General features: G+C 40.8%; 1 protein-coding gene across 1 annotated transcript in view; it reads right to left on the bottom strand.

Moving 5' to 3' along the window:
• Positions 1 to 4,548: 4,548 nt before the first annotated feature.
• The window catches only part of TBC1D30 (TBC1 domain family, member 30), a 77,934-nt gene continuing 61,655 nt past the window's right edge, over positions 4,549 to 20,827 (bottom strand). Inside the window, exons 11-12 of the mRNA XM_006859522.1 lie at positions 16,710 to 16,916; positions 4,549 to 5,312 (exon numbers count right to left, since the gene is read on the bottom strand). Coding sequence (XP_006859584.1) covers positions 4,549 to 5,312; positions 16,710 to 16,916 — 971 coding nt within the window. The remainder of the gene's footprint in view (positions 5,313 to 16,709; positions 16,917 to 20,827) is intronic.

Genomic DNA, 20,827 nt, shown 5'->3' with positions numbered 1-20,827 from the left:
TAACCACTATGCTACCAGAGCTCCTTAACAACAATACTAGGAACCTACAAAGAATCTAACTTGGTTGTTCTCTTTAAAGTCAGAAATGAGATATGAACCCTCATTACCACGGCTTTATCAACACCATACTGGAGGTCTTATAAAGGAAAATAAAAGTGGGGGAGATTTTGTTCACTGACAGTTGGTCATACATATAAGGCTTAGAAAATGTACCTAATTTCTGACCCAGCAACTCTACCACTATGAGCATACCATCACAGTAATTAAGACAGTGCACAGTGATGTTTGCAATAGGATACTCTCTCCAATACTATATACAATCAGAAATCACCTTTCTGACATTCTAGCATGAACCCAGAATGGAATATTAGTCACTGAAATTGAGGCCGTAGAAAAGCACCTACAGGGGGAACCAAACAGCTTTAAAGAGTATGTCCCATGTACCTGTACACACACCCACACACACACACACACGAAGGCACTGGAAAGACTTGTACCGGAATACTGAAAATTCCTTTGTTTTCTTTTGTGTTTTCCAAGAATTTTTAAATTAAGCATGTGTTACTTTTCTAATTAGGAAAAATAATGTATCTTAAATGCGCCCTCAAATGTTTACGTAGGCAGCAAAGAAAATGGCTCCAAAACAGTGTTCAGAGAGGTCTTATGAGGGGAGACAGGAGCAGCTGTTCACTGGATACCAGCTCTATTCATCTACAACCTGCAACGGCAAAAAGCTAAATTGCATTCTTATAGCCCTATTTTAGTAAAACAAAGGGAAATGACAAATCTAAAGGTTAATTTCAAGTATACACATACACAGACATTTAAATAAACACTCTTACTAAGCAAATTTATAAACCACCTATGCCAGCTATAGGCCATCTGCAATCTAGCGATCACACTGGGTCAGATGGGCTTCTTAAGCTGCTTCTCTGGTTCACCGTGACCAGGGGGTGGGTGTTGAGGTATGAAGGGGGAGGACAATGTAGCAACAGTATTTTATGCTTGCTCTCAGGTAGAAAATGGCATCCAGATACAACAGTGAGAATCTTTTTTGCATATATCTTTGTAATCAATACAATTTTTTCAGAACAAGAGACCAAAATAAAAATACAGTGTTCCAAACAATTACAGCTCATAGACAGACATTACAAACTAGGTTTAGATCAGTTGTAGGCATATGTAAGAGAACTGATTGCAGAGGTATCAGAATGAGTCATTTCCCAGCGTTAAGTGTTGAGAGGGTACAGACATGTCTAAAGAAATTGCTACTTGTTAATAAGCACTTTTGGTGCTTGCATACAATGTCCAGTACACAGAGAAGATAAATCATTACTGGTCTTTGTACATGCTGTGTGGTAGAGGCTACTGCAGATTTCTTTATTTTCTAAAATAGACAAGTTCATAAATTGACCAATTCAATTCACATTGTGTCTACCTGGTACAAGGCATGCATATTATCGGTACAGAGGAGTGCTTTGTCATTTAAAGGTCATTTTACCTGAAAGGACTATGATTCTGTCGGTTACTTACTCACTCAGAAAATACTTTTCTAAAACCTTGTGCCATAACACAGTAGAGAGAGACAATGTTCTATACCTTAGTTTAGTGGATAATGTCTGTGGTCTTAAAAGGGGTGATCATCAGCCACATAAGACACAACTAGTGTCTCTTGCCGCCTGGAACAAAGGAGAAAAAAAACAACAACCCCAAAATCTCATGGAAGCAATTAGTGCAAAGGACTAATGGTCCACATGACCTGAGACCCAAAGTGCCCAGCTACTAACTCTTCTGACCAAGGACACAATAGAAGGTTCCAGTTAGAATGGAAGAAAAATGTAGAAAACTCCAATTCATTAAAAATGGTCAGACATACTGGTCTGACAGAGACTGGGGAAGGCCCCGAGACTGCTGCCCTAAGTCACCCTTCTAATACGGAACTGAAGCCACTCTGGGGGCCACCTCTTAACCAAACAGACTGGCCTATAAAATAAACAATAACGTTTGTGAAGACTGTGCTCCTTAGAACAATCAACTACATGAGACGAAAAGGGCACCATTTGCCGAAAAACAAAGATATGAAGCCAGGAAGGGGTACAGGATCCAGACAAATGGAAAAGAGGAACCCAGTGTAGAAACAGAGGGGGTGTTGATACATTGCAGAAATTGCAACCAATGTCATGGGGCACTTTGTGTATGGATGATTGAATAGAAAATTAATCTGCTTTGTAAACTTTCAACTAAAGCACAACAAAATGATTTTAAAAATGTAAAAACAGAAACCACCTTATGCCATCAAATCCATCCCCTTTCTGGGCAGAGCAACACCAGGAAAGGAGCTTGTTTGCAGCACAACATGTGCTACTAACCTTAAGACAGTTGGAAGATAGCCATGGTGCAATCCTAAAAACTCAGAGTAAGTGCCTCCATCCTCATCACCCACCCTAGAACATTAGAGTGCTAGGGAGCTGACTCAAGAGAGGAGGTGCACTTTTCTATTCAATCAGAATTAACTCAGGAGAGAACATGACTATTCTGCCTCACTTGGGATGGAGGAGGAGAGAATAATACGAGGTGGAATGATTGTTATTTGTAAAGTTTAGCAGATGGAAGGAAAACGTGTCATTGGTTTCACTTTGGAAACACTGTTGGTCTCTTCCCCGTGGGTGGTAGGCAAAGTGAGCCCAGCTCTCCACCTACACCCTTCCAAGACTCAGGTTGTGGGCATGACTACCTTTTAATAAAGAAGCTACAGGCTAACTTCAGATGTCACAGAATTCAAAACCAAAACTGCTATCACTTAGTCATATTTTCCATCTTCTGTTCATATGTGGGTAAAAATATCACGAAGAGGATAAAATTGGCTTTCTCATTGTGTATGTCATTCTTGTGTCTTGTATACAAAAAGCCCACATAATCACATTTGCTATCTTATTATAAAAATTAGTACTTGTTATAGGAAAAGCCCTCTCTAAAACTATAGCTTCAGTTTCAGAATTAGCAATTCAATTAGATGAACTTAATATTGACTACATTAACAATATTCCTGCAAACATCTCTCAGGTCTTCCAGAGATGAGGATAAAGACGCTGAGTCTATTCTTTGAATGATGGTGGAAAAAGAGGGCTTGGGAGTGAGCCTGTTGTTTAACCAGGGGATATCCACATGGATCATTAAAAAAATGAGCTACATTTGCAAGAGAAGAAGGTCAGAGCTGGTTTTGTAACACTCAGTGCCATTTGAAGTAAAGTCTTATCAGTCAGGAAGAAGGTGGGAAATGGCTTTACTGTCTTGGATTTTATGACCTATGTAGCCACTACATCTTTATACAAAGAACATTAAACTGGACTATTGCACTGAAGAATATGTGGCTAAGTCACACTGAATACCGGAGTATAAACCTGGAGTAACTGAAGTGTGACCTCACCTCTGTGTGACGGAGTTCCCAGCTGTCTCTGACCCAGGGGGACCAGGAAGAATGGGTAAGAGAGAGCTAGAAAGCACTGCAGTCTTTTCCGAAGAAAGGCAGTGTTCAAGTAAGAAAGAACACAACAAGGTATTCCGATAAAAACAAAAACAAAAAAACCCCACAAAACACAAAATTCAAGTAACAGAGTCACAGGTGCTGGCTTCTGGCTTCAGAGCGGGAGTGTCTTGGAGTGGAGACCATGCCGCATCATGGAGCGCAGGTGGGTGAGAGAGGTACACGGGAGAGGACTCACGTCTAGAGCACATTGAGTCATTCACAGCACCGAGGACCAAAGCTCACCTGGAGAGGAGAAAACAAATCCTGGGAAAAACAGTCTAATTTGCAGGGCTGTTCACAGTCATTGCTTCATCCATGTCATGTGTGTTCTCTGCACAAGATCTTCAAATTGGGTATTGGCTTAAATTTCAACAGACTAAAGGTTTTCTTCATTTTCCAGATACAAATTGAAAGCTACTTAGGTCTTCCTCCTGCCTTTGAGCATAAGAATAGAAAACAATTTTGAGACTGGATTAAAGAAACTGAGAGGAAACACACATGGATATTCCCCCAGTAGGACAAAAAGATAAATCCTCAAGCTTTCTGCAACTAAAAACTTAACTTTCTTTTGACAACTTCTGTTCTCCCAAGCTAGTGTGTGCATGCTTTAGTATTAAAAACACTCAGAAAACTGGAATGATTGGGGGGTGGGGGCATTGTCATGGGGATCCTGAAGGCCCACAGAACAGGGAGAAAGAAGAGGGGTTAAAAGGCTGGCTATCTAGTCTTTTCTAAACAGCTCACAATGAAAAATGGAAAAACTTTACACTTTAAAATCACAACATTTATTTTGCTGTCAGAATCCACTTCCTCAGTTCTCAAGTGGATGTCAGTAACTGTCCCCTGTGGGAACATCCCTCTTCCAGCTCTCATAAAACTTGCCATTCCCATTTTGTGGATGGTTGCTCATCCCTGAACCTCTCTATCTGTTTTCCTGGGACAATTCAACCTCATTTGGGTCCATGCAGCTGGAACCCTTATATCACCACAGAGATGTGCAGCAAAGCCAGTTCTGGAAGACATCATCGTATCTTAGTGCCACCATTTCCACCACCAGGTTTGCTGAAGCCCCTGCTCATCTGAGGGAAGTGCACAGTTGGTGTTCTTTCTGTGGGACCGTATAATCCTAAATTCCTGGCAGTGGCTGACTTCCGGAGTGGCTTGACACTGGGAAAGGGGCTGAAGATGGGAGTTTTAGGGTTGCTGCCTTGGGGAGTTTTGCTGGTGGCTTTGTTTTCTCCAAGTGTATCAGGCAGTTCTGGGATGTACTGCTGACCAGGCAGGTAAACACTGGGCTCAGTTTCAGCCACAGCATCCTTTTGGTTCAATTCCAAGCCTTCTAACTTCACTTGAACTTCAGATACACTGGCATCAGCATCCCCAAATACTGGCTCTGGGGACTGTCCTTCAATTGTCCTCCCTATGCTGCCCTCCAAGCTGCTGTCTTCTCTCCGAGCTGCCTTTGCCATCTCCAGGCTGCTAGTTTTGCAGCCCTCATTCTGCTCTTCTATCAGCCCAATGGTGTCCCCACAGCCCGGCTGGCTCTTGGTCCTCGTCATGGTCTTTTTGTGGACTCGGATGTGAGTTCGCCATGGAGAGTTGAGCTTCGTCTTAAGATCTTCGTAAGAAACAGGAGAGAGTTTGCCTCCTGTGTGACCAGGGATGTGGATGACAGCATTCTTGGCAGCTCTGTTACTCATCTTCATCTTCTTTCCTAAAAGAAGGTGGTTTATAACTGGAGAATTGTTGACCTGAGACGGGAGGAGGTTGGTCACTGGCCCTTTGTCTGAAAGAAATGTTAAAAAGCTGTGTGAAACACATCCATCATGGAAAAGAAATCACAGAGTCATGTGACTGATGGCAGCAGAACTGAATTCCACCATGGAGCCCAGGGTACCGATTCCCTCTTCTTCAAAGAGGCGAAGACCCTGACCCCCCTCATTACTAATTATACTACAGGCTCCCTCATGTTTTTATACAGATAATGTTGTCACTGAGCAACAACCTCAAAGTTCTTTCATTGAGAGAATCTTTGAAGCTTTTCTAAAATCATGAGACATAGCATATGGGCTATCAGCTGTCAACCTCTGAAGGGTGGGAAAAGAAAACACTGCACATTATGAAGTGAGAGACCGCAGAATAAGAGAAGTGATGAGAAGAGAGTATGTAATCACATCTATCCAGTGCCTGGTCCTTAGTACCAAAAAACACCTTGGTGTCCTTGTTGTACTTCAAACAAATGGAAAAATAGAAAGTACCAAAAGTTGTGTTCTCCTGGAAAGCACTGTTAATAGCATCTCACTCCTGTGGCCATGACTGGGTCCCTTTCTCAGCGTCTATCTCTGAGAGACAGCACAAAACAGACCAGGCCCCAGGGAAGGCAGCAGAGGTGGAAGGAGCAGAAAGCAGGCCCCTCTGTCTTTGTGTATGCCTCCTTCGTGTTTATGTCATCTGGCCGAACTTTCTTCCACACTTCTCTACTGTTGTTATCCACCATGCGTCACATCCCAGTCTTCACTGAAGACATGAACACCTGCTTCCTCTTCACCCAATTGTCCTACCACCTCCTTCACTGATTTTACTGCCTCTGTGAGCAACCCATCCATTAGCTATCTTCAGAGTTCTCCAACCTCACCAGTTCCATGACCTTGAACTCCATTCTATACCTATGCTAACATCTTAAACCTTATCACCCAGATTCACATGACATGAAAACTAATTAACTCGAATACTATTCTCTTTGACTTGGCTAGCTCTCTTGCTCTCAATCTAACTAGATCTGGTACTGAACCATAGAGATTTCTAGGGCATTGATCCTTCATTCTTCTTATAACCTCTCCTCCAACTTTGACTCTGTTTTACCCCTACTCTGCCTAGAAGTCTGGCTGATAACCTGGACTGCTGTCTCACCAATAATCACATATTCCAGGGGTCCCTATCTCTCTGTCACACATGCCTGGAAGACCCCAGCCCTAGACACACAATCCATACTCTCTATGGAAATCTGAGATGCTAATGGCTATTGTTGTTGTTGTTAAGTGCCGTCGAGTCGGTTCCGACCCATAGCGACCCTGTACAGGGTTTCCGAGGGTGTAATCCTTACGGGAGTAGAAAGCCTCATCTTTCTCCCGTGGAACGGCTGGTAGTTTCGAACCGCTGACCTTAAGGTTCGCAGCCCGATTCATAACCACTACGCTACCAGAGGATTTACACCCTTGGAAACCCTGTACAGGGTTGCTATGGGTCGGACCCAACTCAACGGCACTTAACAACAATGGCTATTAGAGGGGGTAAAAAATCACAAGGGCCAAAGACTAATAGCCCCTCAAGTTAATAATTTTCTGTTTTGTTGGTTTTGCAATACCGCTGAACAATATTTTCTTTCCCTCTCCCATCCCCTTCAATAACCTATCCATATCTTTATTATTTTTCTGTGAGTTCCCATGCAAACTCCAACTTATTCCCAGCAAATGCCTTTCTCCAATTACTCCATGAAAACTGTAGATAATCGGGTATGGAAGCCTCAACTTCTTGCTCTCCCTAGCCTCCCAGGAACCATCCTCCTCCTCAACATCTTCCTTTAAGTCTCAAAAAAGTGGACAAGTCTTTCACCTTTGTTCAAGGCCAATCTCTCCACCGGCTGTTAATTCTGTCCTATAAAATCTTACTACTCAAAATATGGTCCTAACCCAGAACCACCAAGGAGCTTGTTGGAAATGCAAACGAACATTATGAATACCACCAGAATATTGTCAGATACAGTGCCGGAAGATAAGCCCCTCAGGTTAGAAGGCACTCAAAATATGACATGAGCGTAAAGTTGACCATAATGATGTGAATGAAGCAATGTTTTGGGGACCTTCATTTGTTGATGAAGCACAACTCAAAATGAGAAGCAACAGCTACAAATATCCATTAATAATCAGAACATGGAATATATGAAGTATGAACCTAGGAAAATTGTTAAGTTGTCAAAAATGAAACGGAATGCATAAAGATTGGTATCCTAGAACTACTGAGCTGAAATGGACTGGTGTTGACCATTTTGAGTCTGAGAAGCATATAATTTACTATGCCAGGAACATCAATTTAAAGAAGAATGGCATCGCATTCACTACCAAAAAGAAGGTCTCAAGATCTACTTGAAGTACAACGCCATCTGTGATATGATAGTATCAATACAACTACAAGGAAGACAAGTTAATACCACTATTGTCCAGATTTATGCACCGACCACTAAAGCAATATGATGAAATTGAAGAATCCTATCAATTTCTTCAGTCTGAAATTGATCAAACATATAATCATGATGCACTGATAATTACTGGTGATTGGAATGCAAAATAAGAAGCAAAGAAAAAAGAAATCAGTAGTTGGAAAATATGGCTTTGGTGATAGACATGATGCTGTAGATTGCATGAAAGAATTCTGCAAGAACAATGACTTACTCACTGAAAACCGCTTTTTGAAATGAGTAAGTCATTGTCCATGTGTATAGTCAAAGGACCTCAACAGATGGAACATACTGGAATCTAATTGACTACATCTCTGGGAAGAGACGATAAGAAGTTCAATATCATCAGCTAAAACAAGGCCAGAGGCAGACTATGGAACAGTTCATCAATTGCTCCTATATAAGTTCAGGCTAAAGCAGAAGAAAATTAAAACAAGTCCACAAGAACCAAAATATGACCTTGAACATATCCCACCTGAATTCAGAGATCATCTGAGGAACAGATTTGCTGCATAATAACCAAAGATCAGAAGAACTGTGGGTTGACATCAAGAACATTATACAAAAAGAAAGCAAAATGTCTTTTAAGACAGGAAAGAAAAGGCCAAAATGGGTATCAGAAGAGACTCTGAAACTTGCTCTCCAGAATAGAGAAAGTAAACTGAACAGAAGAAATGAGGAAGTAAAAAAGCTGAAAAGAAAATGTCAAAGAACACCTCAGGAATAAAAAGTCAAGCATTATAAAGAAATGTGCCAAGATCTGGAATTAGAAAGGCAAAAGGGAAGAACATGCTTAGCATTTCTCAAGCTGAAGAAAAAAATTCAAGCCTCCACTTCAACATAGAAAGACTGTTTAGGTAAAATATTGAGTGATGCAGAAAGCATCAAAAGAAGATAGTACCCATTTGACCTAGCTTCAATGGCTGGATGATCAGAACTCAACTAGAGGAAGAAAGAAGAGGAAAAAAGTATTTGTGTACTTATTGTTGGTGACGGCTTTTGCACTAGAACAACAGAACTGAGAGTTATTACAGAGACCATATGGCTGTAAAACCTAAATACTTACCATCTGGCCCCTTACACAGAAAGCTGACCAACGTCTGAGCTAAATAACAGACTAAGTGGTGACGAAAAAGAGGCTTCACAAGTTTGTGGGAAAATGAGATGAAAAATTAATAGAATTTTTTCCGTGAACTTTTTAAATCCTTTCATATGTATCCATCCAATTTAAAAATCATTGTAAATATTTCCAATAAATAAAAAAGAAAAATATGGTTTGTGAAATCTAAACCCCATTTTTAAAAGTGGCATTTAATTTTCATTTTGTTGCAGACGGCATCTAATGCCTCTCCCCTTTGCACACTGTGCCCCAACCTCATTGGCCACCTCACATTTCCTCACATTTGGCAGACACATCCCTTCCTTAAGGCGTTGGGACCAATGGTAATTCCCTAAATCTGAAATGCCCTTACCCTAGCTACCTGGAGTTCTAACTTGAACCCTACAGCCGTGGTCCAGTGTTACCTCCTCAATTATTTTAAACACCCAGTTTCAAAATCTAGCCAGCCACGGTCACTGTTTACCAAAAATAATTGGCTAATGTTCAATCATTTCAAAAGGTATCACATGATCAAGAACCAATGGTGCTGAGGGAAGAAATCAAAGAATCACTGAAAGCAATGGTGAAAAATAAGGCTCTAGGAATTGATGGAATACTGATTGAAATGTTTCAACAAGCTGATGCAGCACTGAAGGTGCTCACTCATTTATGTCAAAAAATATGGACGACAGCTATTTGGCCAACTGATATGAAGAGGTCCATATTTGTGCCCATTCCAAAGATGGGTGACCCAATAGAATACAGATATCATCAAACAACATCATTAAAATCATATGCAAGTAAAGTTCTGCTGAAGATCATTCACAAATGATTGCAAGAGTACAAGGACAGGAAGCTGCTAGAAATTCAAGCTGGATTCAGAAAAGGATGTGGAATGAGGGGTATCATTGCAAATGTCAGATGGATCTTGGCTACTAGGAGAGAACACCAGAGAGATGTTTACTTGAGCTTTATTGACCATGCAAACACTTCCAAATGTGTGGATCATAACAAACTATGGATAACATTGCAAAAAATAGGGATTCCTGAACACTTAATTGTGCTCATGAAGACATGTACATCGACCAAGAGGCCGTCATGAGAACAGAAGGGGACACTGAGTGGTTTAAAAATCAGGACTCAGGGTCATATCCTTTTACCACACCTATTCAATCTGTATGCTGAGCAAATAAACCATGAAGTTGGATTATATGATGAAGAACATGGCAACAGGAATAAAGAAAGATGCATTAACAACCTGTGATACCAGATAATACAATCTTGATTGCTCGAAGTGAAGAGGACTTGAAATGCTTACTGATGAAGATCAAAGACTACAACCTTCAATGTGGATGGCAGTCCAATGTAAAGAACCCTCACAACTGGACCAATACATAACAATATCATAATAAATGGGGGAAAGAGTGAAGTTATCAAAGGCTTCAGTTTGCTTGACTCCAATATCCATGTTCAATCAAGCAACAGTGAAGAAATTAAATGATGTATTGCACTAGGCAAATCTGCTACACAAGACCACTTTAAAGTGTTCAAGAGCAAACATGTAAACTTGAGGACTAAGGCGTGCCTGATCCATATGCATGTGAAAGTTGGACAGTGAAGAATCAATGCATTTGAGTTATGGCATTGGAGGAAAATATTAAAAGTAGCATGGACTGCCAAAAGAACAAACAGATCTGTGTCGGAAGAAGTACAGCCAGAATGCTCCTTAGAAGCCAGGATGGCCACACTTTTGTCTCATACTTTGGATATCTTATTAGGAGGGACTAGTTCCTGGAGAAGTATATCATGTTTGGTAAAGTGGACGGTCAGAGAAAAAGAAGACAACCCCCAATGAGATGGACTGGCACAGCTGCAGCTGTAATGGGCTCAGCTGTAGCAAGGATTGTGAGGATGGTGCAGGACTGGGCAGTGTTTCATTCTGCTGTGCACAGGGTCGCTATGAGACAAAGCTGCCTTGAAATGCACCTAACAACAATGTATCATCTTCTCTAAATCTTAACTATTCAAAGTATGGTCCCCTCTAGCATCACCTGGGAACTTGTTGGAAATGCGAAATTTCAGTCCCACGTAAATTTACTAAAACAGATTCTGCACTTGTGAATCCCCTGGGGATCTACTAATGCACATTAAAGCTAAAAGTCAGTGCTCGCTAAACTGTGGCTTGGAGCAATATCTCCTCCAAGGAGAACCATGTAAAATTATTATCTAGAGCAGGGCTTAACTTTTACTGTATTGTTGTTGTTGTTGTTAGGTGCCATTGAGTCAGTTCTGACTCATAGTGACCCTATATAGAGTTTCTGAGGAGAGGTTGATGAGTTTGAACTACCGACCTTGAAGTTCAAACCGACCTTGCAATTCAGTGCATTATCCTGCAGAGCCGTATAGGAACAGCTTATAAATATCTTAACTGTTGTAGTGCAAAGGCAACCATAAATAATATGCAAGCAATGGGATATAGCCATGCTCTAAACTTATATTTACAAAAATGGGCTGTTGCAATCACCTATTAGAGACCAGTAGTCAACATTTATCCTAAAGATGAGAAGGTGGGGGGAAGAAGGCAGGGAAATAAGAAGTATGGAAACAGAACAACCAGAACATATGTAATAAGAATGTTGACACAACGTGGAAAATGTAGGGTTAGGGTTCGGGTTCGGGTTCGGGTTCGGGTTCGGGTTAGGGTTAGATGTTATTAAATGAAACTTAATTTGCTGTGTAAACTTTCATCAAAAGCTCATAAAATATTTTCAACAAACAAAAAGCCCAAGTAGTCAGAAGATTTGGCCAAGGGGCCATAGTTTGCAGACCCATGACTAGAGTAAAAGCGACCAGGCTTATTTGGTCCCAAATGGAAAACATTCACCATTGTACCCAGAGATTTGCCCCATACAGCTGAAAGAAAACTATATAAAAAAATTCAATCATCTGGCTTCTAGCCTTGGCCTGACCACTAACTATAGCCATATCATCCTGCCAATCACTAAATCTTCTTGAATAACAACCACTTCTTCAACTTTTAAAACTCCTTTTAAAAAGAGTATTGGTGAGAACAAACAAGATGGTGGATCAGGTAGAAATGCAGTGAGGAGCTCCATCAGCAACAACACAGAATACCAGACCAAGCAGGCTCAGGGGATGGTACCAGAACACTGAACCACATATAAAGGAATAGTTAGAACGTTGGAAGGGTTAAAGCTAGGGGAATTTGTAGCAGAAGCAAGAAATCTATTGCTTTCTAGTTCAAGATGCTCAGCTGCTCCCAGAGCCACTATCTTGGGAGAGACCAAGCAGGGGAAGGATCAGAGCAGCCAAGGATACCTGACAGAACCACGAAAATTAAGGTATCAAAACACTATGCAATGCAGTTGAGAAAAATAAGTAAGAAGTCAGGAAAGTGTTACAGGAACAATCAAATAAGATAGATAGAGCATTGGAAACAATTCAAAACCTACAGAAAGAGGTCCAAATGATTAATAATAGAATATCAGAAATGGACAATACACTGAAAGGGCAAAGGAGTAGAACTGAAGAGACAGAAGCCGGAACTAGTGAGTTAGAAGATAAATCTCTCAACACTACTAAGATAGAAGAGCAAACCCAAAAAGGATAAAAAATCTGTAGAAGGCCTAAGAATCATGTTGGATAACATGAAGAGGAATAACTTAAGAATTACTGGCTTTCCAGAACAGGAAGAATCACACAAGTCCACAGAGGAGATAATTGAAGAGCTGCTGGAAGAAAATTTCCCTAACATACTGAAAAGCAAAAAGATAAGCATTCAAGAAGCTCAATGAATGCCAGGAAGGATAGACCCTAAAAGACAATCACCAAGACATATAATAATCAAGCTCTCCAAAATCAAAGATAAGGACAGAATCCTGAAAGCAGCTCGGGAAAAGGGAAGTGTAACATACAAAGGCAAGCAAATCAGATTAAGCTCCCATCTCTTAACATAAACCATGCAGGCAAGAAGGCAATGGGGAGACATATATAAAACCCTGAAAGAAAAAAACTGCCACCCAAGAATCTTCTACCCAGCAAAGCTGTCAATCAAATATGAGTGTGTAATCAAAACATTCCATGATAAACAGAAGCTAAGGGATTTTGCCAAAGCCAACCCTGATATGAAAAACATCCTAAAGGAAGTTCTGTGGACAGAGAACCGACAAGAACAGACAACAACCAGAGAATGATGTACGTGGCAGCATCACCCTGAACTAAATCGACAAATGGAAGAGTCAAGAACAGAATAAAATGATAAGAACAGAGGATCTGGGAGGTCAGCCTATAATCAAAACAATTACAATGTGAAAGAAGGTAAACACAGAGAAACTAAGATCCAGGTGGTGAGAAGGTCAGGTAGATTACAGGATAAAATAGACTGTCTTAAATGGAGGGAAGAGTTAATGGTAACCACAGCAGTGAGGTTGGGATGAGGGGGTTTAGTTCAGATGTTGGGGAAGGAATATTAGTTTCCCTTGCCTACTATTGTAAAATAGACACTTGAGCGGTTGGGAAACATGATTACAGAAAACTTATACGCCAGTCTTCAGCCTATAACTGACTGGAATACCTAAAAGGGGTTCTAGAACTTGCCCAGTGAAATAGGTCTCTTGCAAAGCCTTTGCACGGTATAGGACCTTAGGTGGAATCCTGCGTCCCATTCAGAACCTTATGAGGTGGGACATCCCACTAGCAAGAACAAGCAGACCAGCCTGGAACAGCTACAGTGACAGAAGATACATTTTCAAAGAAAGATCATCAGGAAAAACCCAAAACAAAAATGTCAGCATGAATGGCTACTACAAGAATAAGCAAGTTGTTCACCAGGAAGCCCTCAAGGCAAGCAATCAAGTTCCTTCAGGACAAACTCTCCTCTAAGACTGAAACTCAAAGGGAACACACGAACAGGCATGTAAGCTTGCTGGTGACCACACTGGTCTACTGGTGAGTGGAAGAGAGGGAAAGGCAGCAAAGGAGAAATGGGCTGAGTCCATTGACTCCCGTTGACCTGGAGATGAGAGGGAAAAGAAGGGCTGGTTGGTCCAAAGTGTGGTGAGACCTGGGGAAACTTGAGCCCATGGGCAAGGACACAGCCACAGAGGGCTAGAGTTGAGAGTGAAGCATCCAGCTGATATGAAGTGAGGGGAGATGCACAAGAATGCCCAAACCTGAAGACAGTACCCATTTCACCTAACCTCAATGGCTTGATAATCAGAACTCAAGTAGAGGAAGATGACAACAAAAACAAATTTTTTTGGCAACAAGGGTAAATTGCTACGATTTGATAAACGTGACCTTTACTCACAGATGTAGTGGCTCAAAATACTAACAGAGAGGGGCGGAGTCTTCACATCAAGAATCAATGTTATCCCCTCTGTACACAGGGTAGATAGGGATGGGCAACTTAGACACTGGCTACCTAAAATGAGGGGGCAATAAAGGCACAAAGTGACAGGCTTATACAAGGTTTCAAAAAGGAGTCTAGTTTAAGAGTACGGGGGGAAAGAAAGATACCCCACTGAATAGCTGTCATCTTGTCTAGATGGGCCTGGTGAAAAGAGATGGGGATAAGAGTCGTATGATTCAATAGTGAATAATTGTTACCATGACTAATTGTGACTGTCACAATTGTAAAGGTGGAAGTTTTATAATAAAAACAGGGGAGCGGTTAATCTTACAGTCCAGAAACAGAGGACCCTAGGACCATCAAGGGAGAAGCGCACAAGCAGAATGCAGGACCTTATCCAGAGAAGCAGGGACACCAGAGATGGAGGCAGAGATGGGGACATGGAGAGAGGGACAGCTGAGGACTCTAGATTCATGGTGGCCAGGAGGCAGACTTGCAGACTGTGCCCTTTGGTGGTGTAAATTATTATATATGCATGAATGTTTAAACAAAAAAAAAGAGCTAAAATGAATAGAGAGAAATACTGTTAACTGATGGTACATGGTGGGGATTATAATCATTGTAGTGAAACAAAGTGTATGATTTGTTGAATGTAAAACTGATAATCTGCCCTATAAACTTTCCCTCAATAAAAACTTTTTTAAAAATTTAAAAATTTTAAAAAAGAGTATTGGTTCTTGCCTTCCTCACAGACAAAATTTAAAAAGTATGTGTGAAAATGTTTTGAAAATTAAAGCATTAAAATTGTTCAGTTTCTTTTTGTGATTGCTTTCTTGATGACTCAGGAGAAAGTAGGGATCTTCAAGAAGTTGCCAATTTCTCCTCAATAAACAGAAGGTAAATTTAGTTTCTGTGCACAGTCAGTCACATGCCCTTAAGTCTCTTAAAAGCATGCCAAATTTGTATCTTGGTTAACGCTGAATATATATAATTTTCATTAGGATATTTACTTAGAACAAGACAAATCAACCCCCAAATCAATATATATTAAATAATAAAGCAGATTGTTCACTAGGATTTGAGGAATTCGTTTTGTTTTTGTAAAGGGAGGGACAGCAGTAGCTTGACAATCCTTGGAAAAGAGCGTATCTATCCAATTGCACGACCAAATGCTGTCAAGTGGATTACAGTTTAGGATGACCCATATATGTCAGAGTCAAACTATGCTCCAGAATTTTGCATTGGATGACTTTTTTTCCCCCCAGAAGCAGATCACAAAGTATTTCTTTTGAGGCACCACTGGGTGGCTCAAACCTCCAATCTTTTGGTCAGCAGCCAAGACTGTTAACTATCCACACCATTCAGGGACTCCCCAGCTATACTACAATTGTACTTTCTCAGCAGACTCCCAAGACACTGCTAACCTATCCGTGAACACAAGCTTTTTCTATTTCTCTGACCGTAGCATCTGTTCTATTGTTATTTGGGGATGCCATCGAGTCGATTTTGACTCATGTTGTTGTTGTTGTTGTTGTTGTTAAGTGCCGTTGAGTCGGGTCCGACCCATAGCGACCCTGTACAGGGTTTCCGAGGGTGTAAATCTTTACGGGAGTAGAAAGCCTCATCTTTCTCCCGCGGAGCTGCTGGTAGTTTCGAACCGCTGACCTTAAGGTTCGCAGCCCGATTCGTAACCACTACGCTACCAGAGCTCCTATATATGATAGAATAGAACTGTCCCATATGGTTTCCTTGGATGTAGTATTACAGAAACAGACTGCTAGATCTTTCTCTCACAGAACCACTGCTGGGTTCAAACTGCCAACCTTTCAGTTAAGCGGCCAAGCATGTAACTGCTCCACAAAGGCTCCACAACTGTTAGACTGCTACTTACACAATTAGTGTGGATCCCTAGTTTGTGGTGTGGCACTGTAGGATAAGCGCTGGACCGCAAGGTTTCAAGTTGGCGGTTCAAACTCACCAGCCACTCCTTGGAAACACTATGCAAGGTCACTATAAGTTGGAACAGAGTCAATGGCACTTAACAACAACAACACAACTAGTGTATATCTTAACTTAGTCGTGCCTGGATGAGGATATCCAATTTTCAGATGCATCAAATTTATGAGACAACAGCTCCAAAATTTCTCAAGTCCAAGGACTGCAAAGCTTTGCAACATTCAAATCATGTGTACACCCTTCTCACATTATAATAAATCGCACATAGCAAAGATTTGTTCAATACCATCAAATGCCTGGTCCTTGGGACCTAAAAAGAGCCCACGGTCTTTTTCTTCTTTAGAGCCTGATAAGATAAAATAAAAACGAGATGCTAAATAATGCTATTATGTCATGCCAGCTGTTTGTTGATGCCGCACTACTGGTAGTAATCCCAAGGCCATCCTAAGAACTACTGGTTCTTCCTTTCACAAGCTAAGATGGTGGAAGTGATATTCAGGATTCAAACCAAGAAATGCATTACCTGCCCTGATATACACCTGATGAACCTGCTGCTGTTGCTTCTTTTTAATCCGAGAGTACTGCCGCTTCAGTGCATTGATATCTGTGGTCATGCGCTCCATCATCATACTGTTGAACGCTGCGTGGTATTCACTTCGGCAGGAATTGATTGCTCCAGGGCTCAGCTCTGCAATGTTATTAGATCTCAGACTCTGCTCCTCATTTGGCTCTGCACCTAAGGGAAGAGAGAAGAGGAGATGGACAGTGGAGGGAAATAGAATTAGCTGGGAATGGATAATACAATCATCCGACATGCTATCTTAACCTTCAGGAAGTTCTAAACCACCAAAAACATGTACAGAAGGAATAAATCTATCAAGAATTTGGTTTTATTTCTGCATTCTTATTAGTCAAACTGTAGGTCTGAAACGAGCAGTGTTGGTTCGTTGTTGGATTTTGTTTGTTTATTATATGAAGGGGGTTCTTTTAAAAAGCTCATGGGAAGAAGAAATTAAAAGATAATGGAATTTTTCTAAAAATTCTAGAAATTTTAGAAACTGCATCATAAAGACATATGAATCGATTGTTGCCAGATAAAAAAACACAGCCACTTTCTAAAATCCACTTAGAAAACCATGATTCCAGATGTCTAAAGCACTGTGCGGTCTTCAGCATGAACAGAAGCAACAGATCTCCATATAAGTGCATGAGGATTTCTAAGGAGTTTATAGTCAGTCATTGAGTATATTGTTCTTGAGTTACAAAAATATCACATTCTCACCACTTCAGAAGACTCTATTACTAGAAATGAATTGTTTCATTATCCATTTAACAAATACTTCCAAATAATGTGCTCTCTGTGCTACCCAAACACGAAGAACAGAGCAGGAGACAAGCTGGGTGAGGTTTCCGCTCCTCTGACACCTACAATTGCCAGATTTGTCCCTTGACTATAGTTGTGATTACCTCCAAGAAAGAGAAACCAATACTGGTGAGAGTACACTAGACCACAGAGGCCAAAGGACGAATGACTGTGGTTTCTCTCGTACAACATGTCAGACTGGCCTGGACACCAGATACAGAAAGATTAATGGGGCTTTCTACTATCTTTACATCTCCTGAAAGTCCTAATCAGATACAAGCTGGACAGCTGATAAATTTACTTCCGTTTTACTAAAATGACTTCACTCTGGAGAAAAGAAACCCAAAGGGAAACAGCTAATCTGAACTTAATTAAAACCAGAAAGAAAGCCTATGATAACACTTTAAGAGGAAATATCATTTCGCTCTGGAGCATATTAATTGCATACACACACACACACACACAAGCCAAGGGGTGGAGTAAGGGGGAAGGAAAATAGATGTGCAAACTATAGATGTGCAGACTCAAAAAACACTAGACAAAATAATTGCTTAGCCATTAAAAAAAACGTATACAAGCAAAACTTTTAGCAAAGCATTAGTGTACAGTACATATTGATCCCATAACTATAAAGCAAAAACTGAAATTCAGGCAATGCGAATAAGACAGAGACGAAGAAAGAGGAGGTTGTTACAGAAATCAATAGGACATCAAAGAGAATTCTCTTGTTGGGATCAGATTTTTTTTAAGCCATTTAAAATGATGCAAGGAGAGCACATACATCAAAGACACATACATACCTAACATTGTGCCATTACAAAGCAAGCAGACACTTGGGTAGAAACACAAAATCACTTCACCCCTTCCCCCCTCAAAACAAAACAAAACAAAACAAAAACAGGTTCCGTAAGCAAGAAGAGCAAAAGCACCATGAGTGTGCAAAAGTACAATAAAATTACTAGATGACAAAGAGAATGAAGAGATATTTGACATCTATTTTGTTTCTGTCTCCTTCAAGCAGAGAATGGTCTGCAACTAGAAGAAAAAGAAGAAATATCCTAAAGGAAGAACTGCCATCCAAGGCAGGAAACGTCGTAAGAAAATTACTAACAAATTCAAAAGAGGTTTTTGTTTTTTCCATAAACAATGTACAGATCTGTACACGAAAAAACAGTCTATATAGGAAAAACCAAATCTACAACATGAACACAGTTCAGAGCACCTCATTTTAGGAGGAGTCACCAAACTTGGGAGTGCGGTGCCTCTGTACGATAAGCACTGGACTGTGAACCACAAGGTTGGTGGTTCAAAGCCACTAGCCACTCTGTGGGAGAAAGTTGAGGTTTTCTGCTCCTGCAAAGATTTATAATCTCAGAAACCCCTAACAGGGTTGTTATGAATCAGAACTGACTCCACCGCACTTAACAACCAGCACCACCAAACTAGAGTACATTTAAAAGTGAACTCTTAAAATGTCTAGAAGCCATATTTGATGAAACATGTTTAAAGAGATGCACTAGAACACCCAAATTTGCAGATAGTACCCATTTGATCCAGTCTGAATTTATAAATTAGAAAGCACTGGGGGTTATGAAGGCTACTTTCCAAAATTTGGAGGAAGAGCAAGCAGAAGAGAGAGTAAACTAGCCCTGCATTGTTCCAAAGGGATGAACTCTTCACAGAGCTATTCATAAGGGAAGCTATCTTGTTTCAACTAGAAACCACGGTCTAAGCAGAGGAATCCAGCAGAATACTTTGTGAGATGATGAACTTATCAACCAAGAAATTCTAGTCAAAGCTGCATAGCAACCTACCATAACGTTTTACATTTAAAGGATACACTCCTATTGTGGAAGAGTAGCCAATCTTGAAAGAATTCATTTCAACTGAAACAGAATTTATTAAGCATCCAGTATATGTCAAGTTCTGCACTAAGGAACTGAGATTATGAAGTTAAATCAGATGAAGAGAGGTGGGTAGTTCAGCAGGTTAAAAGTCACCATTAACGAAGTTTAATGAACACTCATGGATGCAGCAGTCTCATGGATGCAGCAGTCAAGAAATCAAATGACATATTGCATTAGGCAAATCTGCTGCACAAGACCTTTTAAAGTGTTGAAGAACAAAGATATCAGCTTGAGGACTATGGTGCGCCTGGCCCACGCCATAGTGTTTTCAATAACCTCATATTCATGCGAAAGCTGGACAGTGAATAAGGAAGACCGTAGAAGAATTGATGCTTTTGAGTTATGGTGTTGGAGGAGAATATTGAAAGTGCCATGGGCTGCCAAAAGAACCAACAGATCTGTGTGTTGGAAGAAGTGCAGCCAGAGTGCTCCTTGGAGGCCAAGATGGCCAAACTTCGTCTCTCATACTTTGGACATGTTGTCAGGAGGAACCAGTCACTGGAGAAGGATATCATGTTTGACAGGGTGGAGGGTCAAAGAAAAAGAGGAAGACCCCCCCGCCCCCAGCAAGATGGATTGGCAAAGTGGCAGCATCAATCGGCTCAAGCGTGGCAACAATAGTGAGGTTGGCCCAGGATCGGGCAGTATTTCATTCTGCTGTGTATATAGTCGCTATGAGTCGGCACAGACTGGATAGCACCTAACAATGACAACAACAACAAAAATAAATATGTATTATGTATGGGAAGAAGCAGAGATGGACTACTTCTAAATATGTAGTCACTGAAAACCTTATGAATACACCTTCCAAAACTGCAACTCAAAAAGAAGACATGACCAGTTATATAAGCTTGCTAGCTACCACACTGGTCTACTGGTGAGTGGAAGTGGGAGAAAGGCAGCAATGAAAAAATGGGCTGAGTTCAACCACGGTCCATAGACTCCTGTTGACCTGGAGATGAGAGAGAGAAGAGGAAGGGCAGGTTGGTCCAAAGTGTAATGAGACCTGGTGATGCCTAAACCCATGGACAAGGACATAGTCACGGAGGGCTAGAACTGAGAGTTAAGCATCCAGCTGATATGAAGTGAGGGGAGATGCACTAGAACACCCAGACTTGCAGATAGTACCCATCTGACCCAGCCTCAATGACTTGATAATCAGAACTAGAGGAAGATTTAAAAAAAAATTTATTTTTGATAAAGGAAATGAGATAAATTGCTACAATCTGATGAACTTGACCTATACTCATGGATGTAGTGGCTCAAAACATCAACAGAGAGGGAAGGAGTCTTCACATCAAGAATTAATGCTATCCCCTTTGTACACAGGGTAGATAGGGATGGGCAACTTAAATATTGGCTACCTAAAAT

This window comes from Chrysochloris asiatica, unplaced genomic scaffold, assembly GCF_000296735.1.
Source record: "Chrysochloris asiatica unplaced genomic scaffold, ChrAsi1.0 scaffold00033, whole genome shotgun sequence".
NCBI lineage: Eukaryota > Metazoa > Chordata > Mammalia > Afrosoricida > Chrysochloridae > Chrysochloris > Chrysochloris asiatica.
This window is presented reverse-complemented; position numbering and strand designations above follow the sequence as displayed.